Source organism: Amblyomma mixtum, chromosome 3 (assembly GCF_055824585.1).
Source record: "Amblyomma mixtum isolate Tamu chromosome 3, ASM5582458v1, whole genome shotgun sequence".
NCBI classification, from domain to species: domain Eukaryota; kingdom Metazoa; phylum Arthropoda; class Arachnida; order Ixodida; family Ixodidae; genus Amblyomma; species Amblyomma mixtum.
In genome coordinates, this window is record NC_143014.1 from 192,853,380 (window position 1) to 192,867,354 (window position 13,975).

The 13,975-nt window shown below is 43.5% G+C and overlaps 1 protein-coding gene across 1 annotated transcript in view; it reads right to left on the reverse strand.

Annotated features, from left to right (window-relative positions):
- Kpc2 (Kip1 ubiquitination-promoting complex subunit 2) overlaps window positions 1-13,975 on the reverse strand; it is a 36,688-nt gene that overhangs the window by 7,549 nt on the left and 15,164 nt on the right. Inside the window, exon 9 of the mRNA XM_089582315.1 lies at window positions 12,026-12,164. Coding sequence (XP_089438441.1) covers window positions 12,026-12,164 — 139 coding nt within the window. The remainder of the gene's footprint in view (window positions 1-12,025; window positions 12,165-13,975) is intronic.

Consider the following 13,975-nt stretch of genomic DNA (forward strand, 5'->3'; position numbering starts at 1 on the left):
GAAAACAAATTTTCTAGAATCCTGATCACCACAAGACTTTCATCATGGCTAACTTGTGGGATAAATAGTCTAGCGGCTGCTTGTTATGATAGCAATGCAAGTTAATTTGGCCTTAACTGCAAATTAAAGAGTAATGTTACTGAAATCGCATGGTAAGGTAATGTATCGTATGTCAGGTTTAACATTTCAAAGGTGCACGTGAGCATGACAGGAAGTGAGGGCTCCTAGTTAATACCAGCCACTTCAGGTTCTTTAATAAGCATCAATATTGTACAGCACACTGTTTTCTGCACTTTGCCTCCACTGAAACGTGGCTGCCACAACAAGGGTCTGAATCCACAACCTCAGGCTCAGCACCCAAATGCCACAGACACATAGCCACCTCAGCGGGTGCTACTGTCCCCGCAGGTTGCTCTCATGACCACATTCATCTGGTTGTGGAGCACATTTCACATTGTACAAGTTCAAGACAGGAACACAAGTTCATTTGGTGGCAAGGCAACCCACTCTCACCATATCAGAGACCTCTGTAATTCTGCATGCAAGTTGCAACGCACTTTGTCCAATCACTCTGCACTCCCGAAACTGGAGCCTGCAGCCACGTGTCTTGCAAAAAACATCTAAATATATTTATTTATCTCACCACACAATGCTAGCATGCTCCTTCAAGCATGATTTAAGCACCTGCCTGACTAACCTACACACCGTTTACTGCAGGATAGTGTGACAGTACAGACAACCTTAACTGGATGTAGAACATAATCACCTGATGCCCGGCTCGGCGCCTGCATTTTTCTGTTCTGACCTTTGTAGTGCTCCTTCGGGCAATAGTCATCAGTTTCTGGGAAGCTGGCATAAACTGCACATCGTGTGAATGTGCAGGCTGCAGTGACAACTCCGAATAAACTGATGGCACTTGCAACCACCACAAGGAATCAGGTGACGCATGGTGCATGCACAAAACTGGATGGCTATGCCAGCCCATTACCCTGTGGTAAATACCAAAGAGGCAGATTTTCAAACTTGCACTTGTGACAATGTGTGGCAGTGGAAGGAGGGCATTCAGTTACTAACTGCAAGCCACGTGGCTTGGTTTGGTTTGATTTGATTTGATGGGTTTTAACGTCCCAAAGCGACTCAGGCTATGAGGGACGCCATAGTGAAGGGCTCCAGAAATTAAGACCACCTGGGGATCTTTAACGGGCACTGACATCGCACAGTACACGGGCCTCTAGAATTTCGCCTCCATCAAAATTCAACCACGGCGGCCGGGATCGAACCTGCGTATTCTGGGTCAACAGCCGAGCGCCATAACCACTGAGCCACCACTGCGGCTACAAGCCTTGTGGCTGGCGGCCAAATTTGTGAAGTGTAGGGTAACTGGACAAAGGGCAGTGCAGATTACATGTGATGCCCCAGAGGCACCTGAAACTGCCAGGTTAAGCCACTATGTGTGAGCATGCCATTGCCAGCTTTGCCACCACATGAACATGCGTTCCTATCAAATCAGCAAGTGCGAACTAATACACCATCACATTATGCTGTCACATTCATTCTACATCACTATGTTGCTTGTTTATTGCCTGTTCATGTGGTATGCATGTCATGTGTCGCGAAAATAAAATGAGCTTGAGAGTCAGTGCTTCAATATGTTGCCTTTCTCACTAATGATTCTGTTGCAGGTTGCAGCCCATTGTCTTCAATGTTCTACCAACTCGTGTAAAAGAACATTTTATCAGAAACAAAAGAAGAATTATATATGGTTTATGGAGGTTCAACGTCCCAAAGCTACTAAGGCTATGAGGGATGCCGTAGTGAAGGGCTCCGGAAATTTCGACCACCTGGGGTTCTTTAACGTGCACTGACATCGCACAGTACACGGGCCTCTAGAATTTCGCCTCCATCAAAATTCGACCGTCGTGGCTGGGATCGAACCTGCGTCTTTCGGGTCAGCAGCCGAGCGCCATAACAACTCAGCCACTGCGGCGGCTTTAAGAATTATGTATGTAAATATTTTAAAAACTTTGAATCAATGATGAGAAGCAGGTGTAAAAAAATGTTTAGGACCAGAAAGCGACATAAGAAAACCTAGAAGGCAATTAGGTATTGTTTACATACCGTCTTACTACAGTAGAAGCAATGATACGATCACGGATGATACAAAATTCGGGATGGTACAAATTTTTAAAGTTCCCTGGCCGGAATGCACTGCTTACAATGTGCAGAATTTCGGGCAGTCCGAACTTTTTCACGCCACTACAGATAATACAAATAAACGAGCTGTGACCGCAACCTCGAGCGATAAGTGCTTCCCGCCCGCACATCGCCGCCTTCAAGAGTGACCAGTGGCACGCTGTCTGCACATCACCAGTGCTGCAGTTGCCAGTCATGTGCGGTACGCACCACGAGCAGCAAGTGGTGTGTGAATGCATTTCCCATGCTTCTGCATACAGATTTGGTTTGTTTTGGATGATATGAATTTCAGGACCCCGTGAGGTTTGTATCATCAAGATTTGTACTGTCAGAGAAATCTCATCAAGACTCTACTGTAGTATTCCAAGTTGCTGCATGCTATTAAAAACATCACATTTAATTTTTATGTGAACTGCTACAGATAAAGCACAACTGACTCTTTCTACTACTCTAATGCAGTAGACAGTGAAGCTGATCTGTTTGCGACGCCCGAATGGAAGTTGATGAAGGCGACGATACCCAAACCCAGTGCGAAAGACCGGCAGTTCAGCATGTGGGGTGTTGTGCTTTGGTGATGGTGTACTACTCTAATGCAGTGACCAACAAAGCTGATCTAGTTAGTTAGTTATATTGGGTTTTATGGCGCAAAAGCACAAAGGCTATGATGCGCCAAACACAGGATTAGAATGTCCTGTGGTAAAGGAGATATCTATAGTTCGCTGGCTATAAAATACTGGCTTCTTTAAAGGTGCACTGAAGAGGAATCTGAACTTGCCTTTTTGCTGCGGGAGCTCGATCTACACGTTCCGAGCATTCTTAGAAACTTCGACTTATTGCCCTGTGTGGCCGATTTCTCTAATTAAATCGAATTAACGTCCGGCTCCCGCCTTTATTTTTTAATTCTCCCTCGTACGGTGGGCGGAGTTGACCAACGCATGGAGTGCCTTTCAGCCAGCTCCGTGGAGGCTTTGCTTTCGCTTTATGTTGTTTTTTAGGTTTCCGTGAATAAATAGTTTCATTCGCAGATAATATAGCCGCAAAATAAGCCCGCAGAAATAAAAATACGCGCAGACTATTTGCTTCTGCGGATTACTACGTATTACTCCGCCGATGGCAGAGTGGCAAGCCACCACGGGACTGGGTGAAAGGCACTCCGCGTGTTGGTCGACTCCGCCCACCGTACGAGGTAGAATTAAAAAAAAAAAGGCGGGAGCCGGACATTAATTCAATTTAATTAGGGAAATCGGCCACACAGGTCAATAAATCAAAGTTTCTAAGAATGCTCAGAACGTGTAGATTCAGTTCCCGCGGCAAAAGACGAGTTCAGATTCCTCTTCAGTGCACCTTTAAGAAACTTGAAAATAATTGAAAAATCAATACGTGCTTGGTCACCTAAAAGGAACATGGGGTGTAATGTGATGTATTCATTGTAGAATTTTCTAAAATACTTTTTTCATAGTTGTTCCAAGTTTTGTACATGAAATTAAAATGTGATTTACTGTGAGTTCATCAACACACATTTCGCAGAGAGGTTTGTCTTGTTTTGTCAGTAGGAAGTTGTGTGCAAGGTGTGTGTGCCCGATGCATAGTCGATATAAGATAACGTCTGTTAAACGTACCTGATGTCTACATGATTTCCATTCTTAAATGGGCTTTACAGAATGTAGTTTGTTTACTTGCTCCTCCCACGTAGCCTGCCACTTACTTCTCAGTTTACTGTACATTAACTTCAAAAAATCCCTGTGCAGTATGTTCACTTGTTTTATTTGACCAATGCGGGCTTGTGCAGCGCATGCATCTGCTTTTTCATTACCAAAAATTCCAACATGACTAGAGACCCAACAGAATATAATGTTACATTTTTGTTTTGTGATTTTAACTATGTTATGCATGATGTTTCCTACTATGGGTTCAGCAGCATTTCCAGAGTGCAGTGCTTTGAGCATACTCAGGGAATCGGTGTAGATGATGTGTTTTTTATGTTCTCTTTTACTATTTGCTCGACAGCTACGAAGATGGCGTAACACTTGGCAGTAAAAATTGACACACACTGTGGCAGACTTATCATTTTTTCCCTTTTGCCTTGAATTACTGCGCTTCCAACAAGCATTTCTGTTTTGGAGACATCAGTGTAAAATTCTGTGCAGGTGTCATGTTTTTCTTGCAGTGCGAAGAATTCCTGTAGTATGTGCTCATTTGGCATTTGCTTTTTGTCTAATTGTGTCATTGTGAAGACACATACCGAGGGGAGGCTGCAGCATGGTGGCAAATGGTCCTGCCTCGATGCAATGTTAGGTAGAGCATCTAGTACAGCTAACCCTTCACACTTGGTGACAATGGGCTGGTGGGATAGCAGAGATGCTTTGGAAGAGAATGGGTTTTTAGGACGTACGTGCATGTAAGTGTGATTCTTCGATCCTCTAAAGTGGGCTCATTAGTGTCAACGTAAAGGCTGGCTACCGGCGATGTTCTGTATGCTCCAGATGATAGGCGCAGACCACGACCATGAACAGGGTCGAATTTTTTCAAGAAGGATGCCCTTGCTAAACCATATACTATGCACCTGTAGTCCAGCTTGGAGTGCACCAAAGAGCGATAGATTTGCAAAAGGCATGCTCTATCGGACCCCCATCGTTTTCGTGAAAGCACTTTTAAGACACTGAGGGCTTGAGGAACTTTCTTTATAAGGTTGTTAATGTGTGGTAGAAATGTGAGTTTCTTGTCAAAAGTGATGCCTAAAAATTTTTATTCTCGTTTAATTGGTAGTGCGGTTTGAATCAGGTACAGAATGGAATCGACCTGTATGCCTGGCCGCAACGACAGCAGAACAGCTACTGTTTTTTGAGGAGAAAACTTGAATACATTCCTCTGCCCAAGCAGCCAGTTTATTTAGTGCGATTTGTATTTGTCCCTCAGAGGTAGATATGCTGGAGGAGGTGCACGCTATCTGTAGGTCATCTATATATACCGAATACATTATAGGCTTGGGCATTACTTTAGTTAAAGAATTCATTTTTACTACGAAGGGTGTTGTGCTTAGAATACACCCCTGGGGCATGCCATTCTCTTGTGCGAAAGTCATAGAGAGAGTTGCTCCTGGGTGGACTCGGAATGAGCGGCTAGCCAGGAAGTCGTTCAAGCAGTTCAGCATTCTGCCTCAGATACCTAGCCCTGCTACGTAACGGAGGATGCCGAACTTCCACGTGGTATCATAGGCCTTCTGCAGGTCGAAAAAGGCCCCGATACAGTGCTACTTGTGGATGAACGCCTCCCGGATGGCGTTTTTTAGGCGGACAAGGTGATCAGTGGTCAAGCATGCTTTTTTAAATCCACATTGATGTATGTCTAATAGTTGCCGGGATTCAAGTACGAAGGTCAAGCTAATGTTTATTACACTTTCTAAAGAAGGTGATCAGTGGTCGAGCATGCTTTTTTAAATCCACCACTGATGCATGTCTAATAGTTGCCGGGATTCAAGTACGAAGGTCAATCTGATATTCATTACACTTTCGAAAGAAGGTGATCAGTGGTCGAGCAGGCTTTTTTAAATCCACATTGATGTATGTCTAATAGTTGCTGGGATTCAAGTACGAAGGTCAGTCTAATGTTTATTACACTTTCGAAAGATTTAGCAATACAACTGGTGAGGGCTATTGGTCTGCAACTGCTAGGGCTAGTGGTTTTCCGGGTTTCAGAAAAGGTACTATGACTGCTTTTTTTCCACTCATCAGGCATATTTCTAGTTATCCATATTTTATTAAAGAATTTCAACAGTGCATCGTGTCTCTATGGCAGCCTCAGAGAGATGGGCAAGCATAGTGTAATGCACGTTGTCTGGGCCTGGTGCTGTCTTTTTACCAGAAGATAATACCTTATTTAATTCCTGCAGTGTGAGAGGCTGGTTGCAGTCTTCATGCATGCCTGCTCCAGATGGAAGTTTTTGTTTTTCAGCTATTGCTTTGTGTTTCTGGAATGTGTTTGTGTAGTTGGACGAGCTTGAGACTTCAGCAAAATGCTCGCCTAATATATTGTCCTGTTCTTCTAACGATGTTTGCGCACCGGGTGTTGTCAGCAGCGGAAGTGTGAAAGCAGTATGGTCACCAGTGAATTTACAAACTTCCCACATTTTTTTTTTTGATGGTATTGCACTGTTTATTCAGGAGACACATTTCTGCCAGGAGGTTTTCTCAGCATTTCTTCGAACGTACCAAGCTCTCGCTTTGGCCCTCTTAAAGGCAAAAAAATTCTCTGCAGTGGGATACCGACGGAGAGTGCCCCAGGCTTTGTTTTGCTGTTTTTTTTGCCAATGTGAATTCTTGTGCCCACCACACTTTGTGTTTCTTCTGTACGAGTCCTGTTGTTTGTGGCATAGTGAGTGTTGCGGCCGATATTATGCATGCGGTAAACCTTTCATTAATTTCATCTGTGCTGAGGTCGTCACAAAATTCATTTTCCAGAGTGGCACTTCTTGTAAAAAGTGACCAGTCGGTGAGGTGAAGTTTCCAGCGCCGCGGCTTATCTGAATTATGTGAAGAATTATCTGAAAACAGAAGCCGATGTGAAAGCTAGATCGAGGAAGCTAATTTTTCTTGACCTTGGGCAACAATATGTGGCCTTTTTCGTATTTAAAAGACATATATTATTTGCGAGAATAAAATCTTCAATTATTTGGCCCCTGGAGTTACAGCTTTCAATTCCCAAAAAGGGGAATGAAAATTAAAATTCCCACCTACCAGATATGGCCCCGGGAGTTCATTAATTAGGTCTTCTAGATTTTGGACTCTTACTGCGAGATGTGGAGAAATACACACAGGACATATTGTTTTGTAGCTTATGATGCTCACCGTAACTGCCTCTAGTTTTGTTTTAGGTTTGATTTCTTGAGCAGGGACGCCACTTTGAGTAACAATTGCGACGTCTCCTCAGAGTCTATTTGCATGTTCGCGATCGCGTCCGAATGTTTTATAATGTCTCAGGATATCCACATGTTGTGGACCAAGGTTGATTTTTCGAAGACATAAAGCTACAGGCAACATTGACCCTAGAATATATGTTATGTCATTGTAATTCCTGAGCAGTCCTCTATAGTTAAACTGAATCAAGAAAGTCATGTTTATATGTTTTTGGGTGGGGATTGAACGGGTTTACTTCTTTTCTGGGCCCGTTATCAGGGTTCTGTCTTTTCTTTGCTGCTCAAGACAGCTGGTTCGCCGCTGCAAAGCAAGCAGACTGGGAGTTACATCCATCACCTCGCAAGAGGTGCTGGAGGACCGCAGAGAAACTGCGGTTGTGTTGGTGTCAGGCCTTCCCCGGCGTAGGGAAGTCCTGCGGGGTGCCGACCCATCGGCCGGCGCTCCCTGCTTTGGAGATGGCAGAGCAGCGTTCGCTGTCCCTGCGTGGGGCGTGAATGGCCCTGCCATAGGCTCAGTGGAAGTGGACTGGGCAGATGCCGGAGTACTATGTGGTGCACCACCCCTGCACACCACATCAGCAAAGTTCCGTTTTTGTGGAAAAGTTGAAACCGTTCTTTGTGTAGAAGAATCGTTACGCTTCCTTAAATGTGATATTTTGTTTTGTCTTCATTGTAATAATCTCTTTCTCATTTTCCCATGAGGGACATGACCTTGAATAGGCGGGGTGATCACCTTTGCAGTTTGAGCAGCAAGGTGCTGCTCCTTCACAGTTTTCGGAAGCATGTTCTTTTGAGGCGCATTTAGCACACGTTTCGCGGTCACGGCAGCTTTGAGGCCCATGACCGTACTTTTGACATTTGAAGCATCTTCGCGGATTTTGGACGTAATGTCCGACGTTTATTTTGAGGTAGCCTGCCTGCTTCTACAGACTCGAGGAGTGTGCTAGAGTTGAAAGTGAGAACCAGATGTTTTGTGGGTATCTCTGTCTTCCTTCTTTTTATATGATGTACATTTATATTACATTCTGCTCTGTGAGACCTTCAAGCATCTCTTCCTCAGTGAGGTTGATGAAATCTGATTCAGAAATCACACCACGGACGGTGTTTAGAGATCGGTGTGCTGAAACTGACACGGGGGCTGTCCCCAATGAACACTACGTCGGGTCAGGTTGGAAGTGCCGTCTACAGGAAGCTGGGGCCAAAGTGGTGTGTTGCCTCCGCCGAGGGGCCTTAAAGGTCCAAACATTCGGCATCGGCTCAACCACCAGGATCCCCTTTTCCCCGGACACGGCTGAGCCACGCACGGCTAAGCGTAGGTGCTCGGGTCCGTGGTGACGCACTGCTCACCATCATCCCCCTGCGGGGATGTCCCCGCGGATGCTCAGGAACCCGTGGTGTCGCAACTCACCAACATCTGCATGTAGCTGATGCCCCTGTGGGGGGGGGAAGCTGATCTGTTCGCACCGCCTGAATGGAAGTTGATGAAGACGATACCCATACCCAACGCAATAGACTTGCAGTTTAGCATGTGAAGTGTTGCACTTTGGTGATGGCGCAGAGCTCTAATGCAGTGGCCAGCAAAGCTGATCTGTTTGCACCGCCCAAATGGAAGTGGATGAAGACGACGATACCCAAACCTTGTGCGAAAGACTGGCAGCCAGCGAACCTGATCTGTTCATATCTGCCTGGGTTTGAAACCCACTTAGGGAAAAATTTTATTTAAGAAATTTTATTTTTCTTTCTTTCCTGATGATGTAGGCATTTCTGATGACGTCATGAGGTCACATGGGTTTCCAGACCGTTTGGAGTGGACAACAACAACGCTGGATTTTCCACATTATAAGCGATATAATGCTTTCGCATCAATAACACCATCAAGCATCTGGCCTGATCCCAGCCCTGACGAAGGAATGTGTAGCTTAGTGCAGCAGCCCCTGGGATATACAACAGCAATTTGGTACAATTTATAATTATATATGTTTCAAATATATCTGCCACTTCACTGGAAGCACTGTGAAGAAAAACATTAGTTTAAGAGAAAAACCTCATGCGTTTGGTATGAAATGAAACATGCAGCCACACTGCAATGCTGAAAGAGAGAAATGGACGTGATCTGGCAGGTGCAAGCTACCTTTGATAGCTTGCTACCCAATGCATGCTGGCCTGCGTGTATTGAGCAAATGTTCCATCTTCTTGCCACCAGTGAGTCATTAAATCTCAATCTAAATGACAACTCCTCACATCCCACTGGTACCCAATATGACTGAATGTTTGCTGCTCAACACTGTTATCGACTAATCCATGACACAAGGCTCAACTAACAAATCATTGATAGTGAGTGGTTCTCTTCTCATTAATACAAGGCTCGGCTAGCAAATCAGTGTGATAGTCAGTGGTTCTTTTCTCATTTGTAAAATCCATTTCAATGCTGTTTCAGTGTTTTCTTGTAAGCACCTCGCCCTAGCCATTCTGGCTTGGACATAAAACATCAACATGAAAAATTTACTTGTGCCATATCTACTCATAACCAATGCCATTAAATGTAAGGTTTAGTTGTAAGTGAAGCACACAGCTGTGATGTCACAAATTTTGGTTTAATAATTAAAAGTACAATGCGGTTACTAGCTGAAATATGCTGAAAGTACACTAAATTAGTTCATTTTCAGCCAGCCATCATGGTGGCTCACTGGTTATTGTGCTCGGTTGCTAGCCTGAAAGATGAGAGCTTGTACCCCGATAGAGGTGCAATGCTAGAGGCCTGTGTACTGTGCGAAGTCAGTGCACGTCAAAGAACCCCAGGTGGTTGAAATTATTTGGAGCCCTTCACTACGGCGTCCCTCACAGCGTGAGTGGCACGCTTGCCCCCTGCTTCAAACCACAACTGTGTTTTTCCCCTTTGGAGAAATTGGCCCATAACAGCAACCTGTTGCCTCCACAAATCCACTGAAACACAAATGAATGCAAGCAAGTTGCGCCGCCGATTTCAACAAGCTACCATCTTGTAAATCTCACACTACAGCTAATGATGAATATTTGGGAAAGTTCAGAATTCATTTCATCTGCTTGCATCCAAAAAGAATTGCTGTTCCATAAATATACTAAGTTGTGATCTCATAGCTTATTGTTACTAAAAATAGAGTGACTTAAAATCTGCTAAACACATTTCAAACACCCTGGTGAGCACAGTTCAACTCAACTCCACACTGCAGGCTTCTTCAAGCTGCCTTAATAACAGGACTTCACCATGCTCACTTTTCAAACAACAGATCCCATTCTATATTAGAACCACTGCTTTATGCAAGACCATTTGTGTGGTAATTACTGGTACATTAACTTCTTGCTAGCAGACAAGCTAAGAGAAACTACGCATGAATTTCGACCAGGTGCCCCGTATATCACCGAAAAAAAGTTTGTAATTGTTTGATGGAAGAGAATATTCATCGAAAGGAACCAAAATTTACGTCCTCAAATGAACACCACAAAAAATCCACTGAATTTTGAAAAAAAATAAAAGCTCAGGTCTAACCCCTAGCTATAAAACAAATATTGCCGAACTTTAAAATTCTAAAAAGCGGCACCTGAGCACTGACGACACCAAGCCGAGAGTTGCCCTACAGATTAAGTAACCCAATGAAAAAAATGGCACATCAAAGCATGCAAGTCTATAAAAAAAGTAACTGAGTGTGGTCCATCACACAACTTGTTGCCAGTAGAGTGGCAGCTACAAGCATAAAGCAATGATTCCACATCAAGAAGAAGGTTTCCAAAAGTGAAAAGTTCTAATGTGCTCCTGAGCCAACCCTCACAAACCTGGAAGTTGCCATCTCGTGCTTGTAGCTGCTACTGACTTGCAACAGGTTGTGGGATGGTGTGCTTAATTGTTGGGTTTCATATAAATGGCAAATAAAGACTCCGCATAAAAAAATGCAGTCGATCCTGGATATATCTAAACCAGATATATCAAATTAATGCTTATAGCAAACTGTCAGAATAGCCCCCCGAAAATCCCATGTAAAAGTATAGCAGTGTTGTTTGCATTTACCCAACCCCCATTCAACGGAATACTCAATGCAAAAGGCGCTTCTCTTAATGGCACTTCCGCGATCACTTTTTGCACACAGAGCCAGGTTGGCTGTGGGACCTTAGACACCCGTTGGCAGGAGTAAAACCGCAAGACAAGCCGAACGTGGGATGTACTTGAGGGCAGCCTTGTCTGGCATGCTTCTTTTTTCAACACGACACGCTGTCATGTGGGGAAACCAGCGTTCAGTGCACCAGCTGCCATGCGGTGCAACCAGCCTAGTTAACCAAAGGCTTGTGGTGGCTCTCGCATGGCCTGCTTAGCTGCTAATGCTGACACAGAAATCCATTGTACTCTAACTTTAATTGTGATATTATTGCGTTTATAGTGCACCAATAACAGATTTAGACCTCTTATGATCGGTGGTGGCTTCTCCCAAAGCACCGTACACACACTTCTGTGTTATAGATAAGCTTATCTGTTGCCTTGTTTTGTATATCGAACTATTTCGAGATTCCCTTTGAGTTCAATATATCCGGGATTGACTGTAATAGCGTCTAAGTGAAAACTAGGATATTTGGGCAAATTAAAAAACATTTATTAGGACGAGAAAAGCCCCGCTACCATTCAAGTCACCGTATATTTTGCATATCTGAGATGTGACTAAAACAGCAGCCTGCCCCACAAACCAACAAACTATTGTTTTTGAAGTATTCCTTGACATTTTTTCTTGCCCTGCAATCCTGTGGGTGCTGCCACTTTGCAGTGCTCTCATATTGCATTCAATGTGCCAAGAACACCTATGGTTTGCTCGACTCGCCAGGAAGGTGGCACTGGGCATTACAGAACGGTGGCACTTCCACATCAGCGCACGAGGCAACACAAAATTTTACACGCACCTAGGAGTGTCTTTGGAGAACACAGACCGAGTTGCACCACAGGATTGCTAACAATGGACCTATAAATAGCACTGCTGGTGTCGAGGCCAACTTGCAAATCCACAGGTTTAGGCCGCCGATCCCCAAGTAGCCACTCACACTGCAGAGGCAGAGAGGATTGAAATGTAGGCATCATCACATAAACTCTTCTTACTGCATGAATATGTAAAAAAAAAAAGACTGACACATCGAGCAATCACGTAATCAGCACTTATGACCGTCTTCTTCATGACCAACAAAAGCAGGTCAAAAATACAGCGAAATTGTTTCAGTTGACACCAACCATTCTGCTTAACATTGTTGCAACAGTGCAAAAGATGACGGAAAAAGAAGAATCAAGACACCTCATTTGTGTTGCTTCTCATGCCTCCTCTCTGTTGATCGTCTTTTGTGCTGTTGCGATAACATTAACTTGCAACCAACTTTTCCAACTTTCCGCCCTCCAGAACCATTCAAATATCTGACCCAAGAATTGTGCCGCAACCTAGCCTGTTAGCACTAAAATCATAAATTTTGAATTTTTGCTTATGGTACATTAAAAACAATGTCTATGAGGTCACCAAAATTCTTTTAAACTGAAATAGCCCACCGCTGTAAAACTTTAGAGACAGCCTATTTCCAGACAGTTTCCCACACTCAATCACTCCTCAGCAAGGTTCACCACTTTTGCAACTGGCAAAAATCGACCAGAGACACCACTGAAACATACAAGGTGTAAATGTATGTGCACATAAATACTGAATGACTATAGACACCAAATTTTTGCTTGTATTTTTTTTCTTATTTCAAATGACGCACTAGACATTAATACACATTGATCACTCCATGGTATTTGCCTGTGGCCTGCGTTTTTTTCTCATTTCACATGATACATTAGACATTAATACACATGGATCACTCCGTGGTATCTGCCTGTAGCTGCTAAGTAATTTTTGACTGAATTTCTTCTTGACACAGTTTCGGTTTCAGTACCATCAACCGAACGAAGGCTGTGACGTGTAGTAGGTCTTTAGGCCATGTGAGGCACGAAAAACAATGGCAATACAGCAGCTAATAAGTCATTTGGTGTCATTCCAGCTCTTGAAGCAGGCTGCTTTAATTGATGTAGTGAATTAAAACGATGCATCAGAGTTTATAATGCAGTTTTTTTTGTTCATGTGACCTAAAGGCCAACTACACATAATAGTCATCGTTTGGTTGATGAAACTGAAACAGCATGAGAGAAGAAACTCAATCATTAATTATTTAGCAGTCATAGGCAAATACCACGTGGTGATACACGCATTCTAATGTCTAATGCATGATTTGAAAGAACAAAACACAAAAATAAAATTAGTGTCTATAGTTCATTCAGATGGAGTAGAGCAGGCTTAAAAAGAAATAATAGCCTACAAAAGGAGACAGGACGAATGTTCGTCCTGTCTTCTTTTGTGCGCTATTATTCCTTTTTAAGTACAAACAACCAACATGCTCAGACTCATATAATCTCTTCTGCAGAGAAAACTACCTCATCAGAATGCACTATTTTCGTTTCAGCTGTATTACGTGCCTGCACGTATGACTTCCTTGAAGCATGCATCTTAAAGCTTCTAAGCACCACAAACTGATTAAAAGATGGTGCTAACACTGAAGAAGACACATTAGAAGCATTTTAGAAGTTAAAGGGCAATTCTGGGCCTTTTTTGAACATCTTGTTTATAGTCCCCACTCTCCAGTGCAAAAAACTGTTTTTCAAAACACCAAGTAGAAGTATTTTAAAAGAGCAAAAACCAAGAAACCAAAACCGAAACTGGGCTTCTACCAAATGATGATGTCACGACAGACCAACCTATGACATCACTGATACAGTTACAAAATCCATAGTGTGCGCATTGACGGCTAAACTGGCGACTGCAAATGACAGCTTGGGTC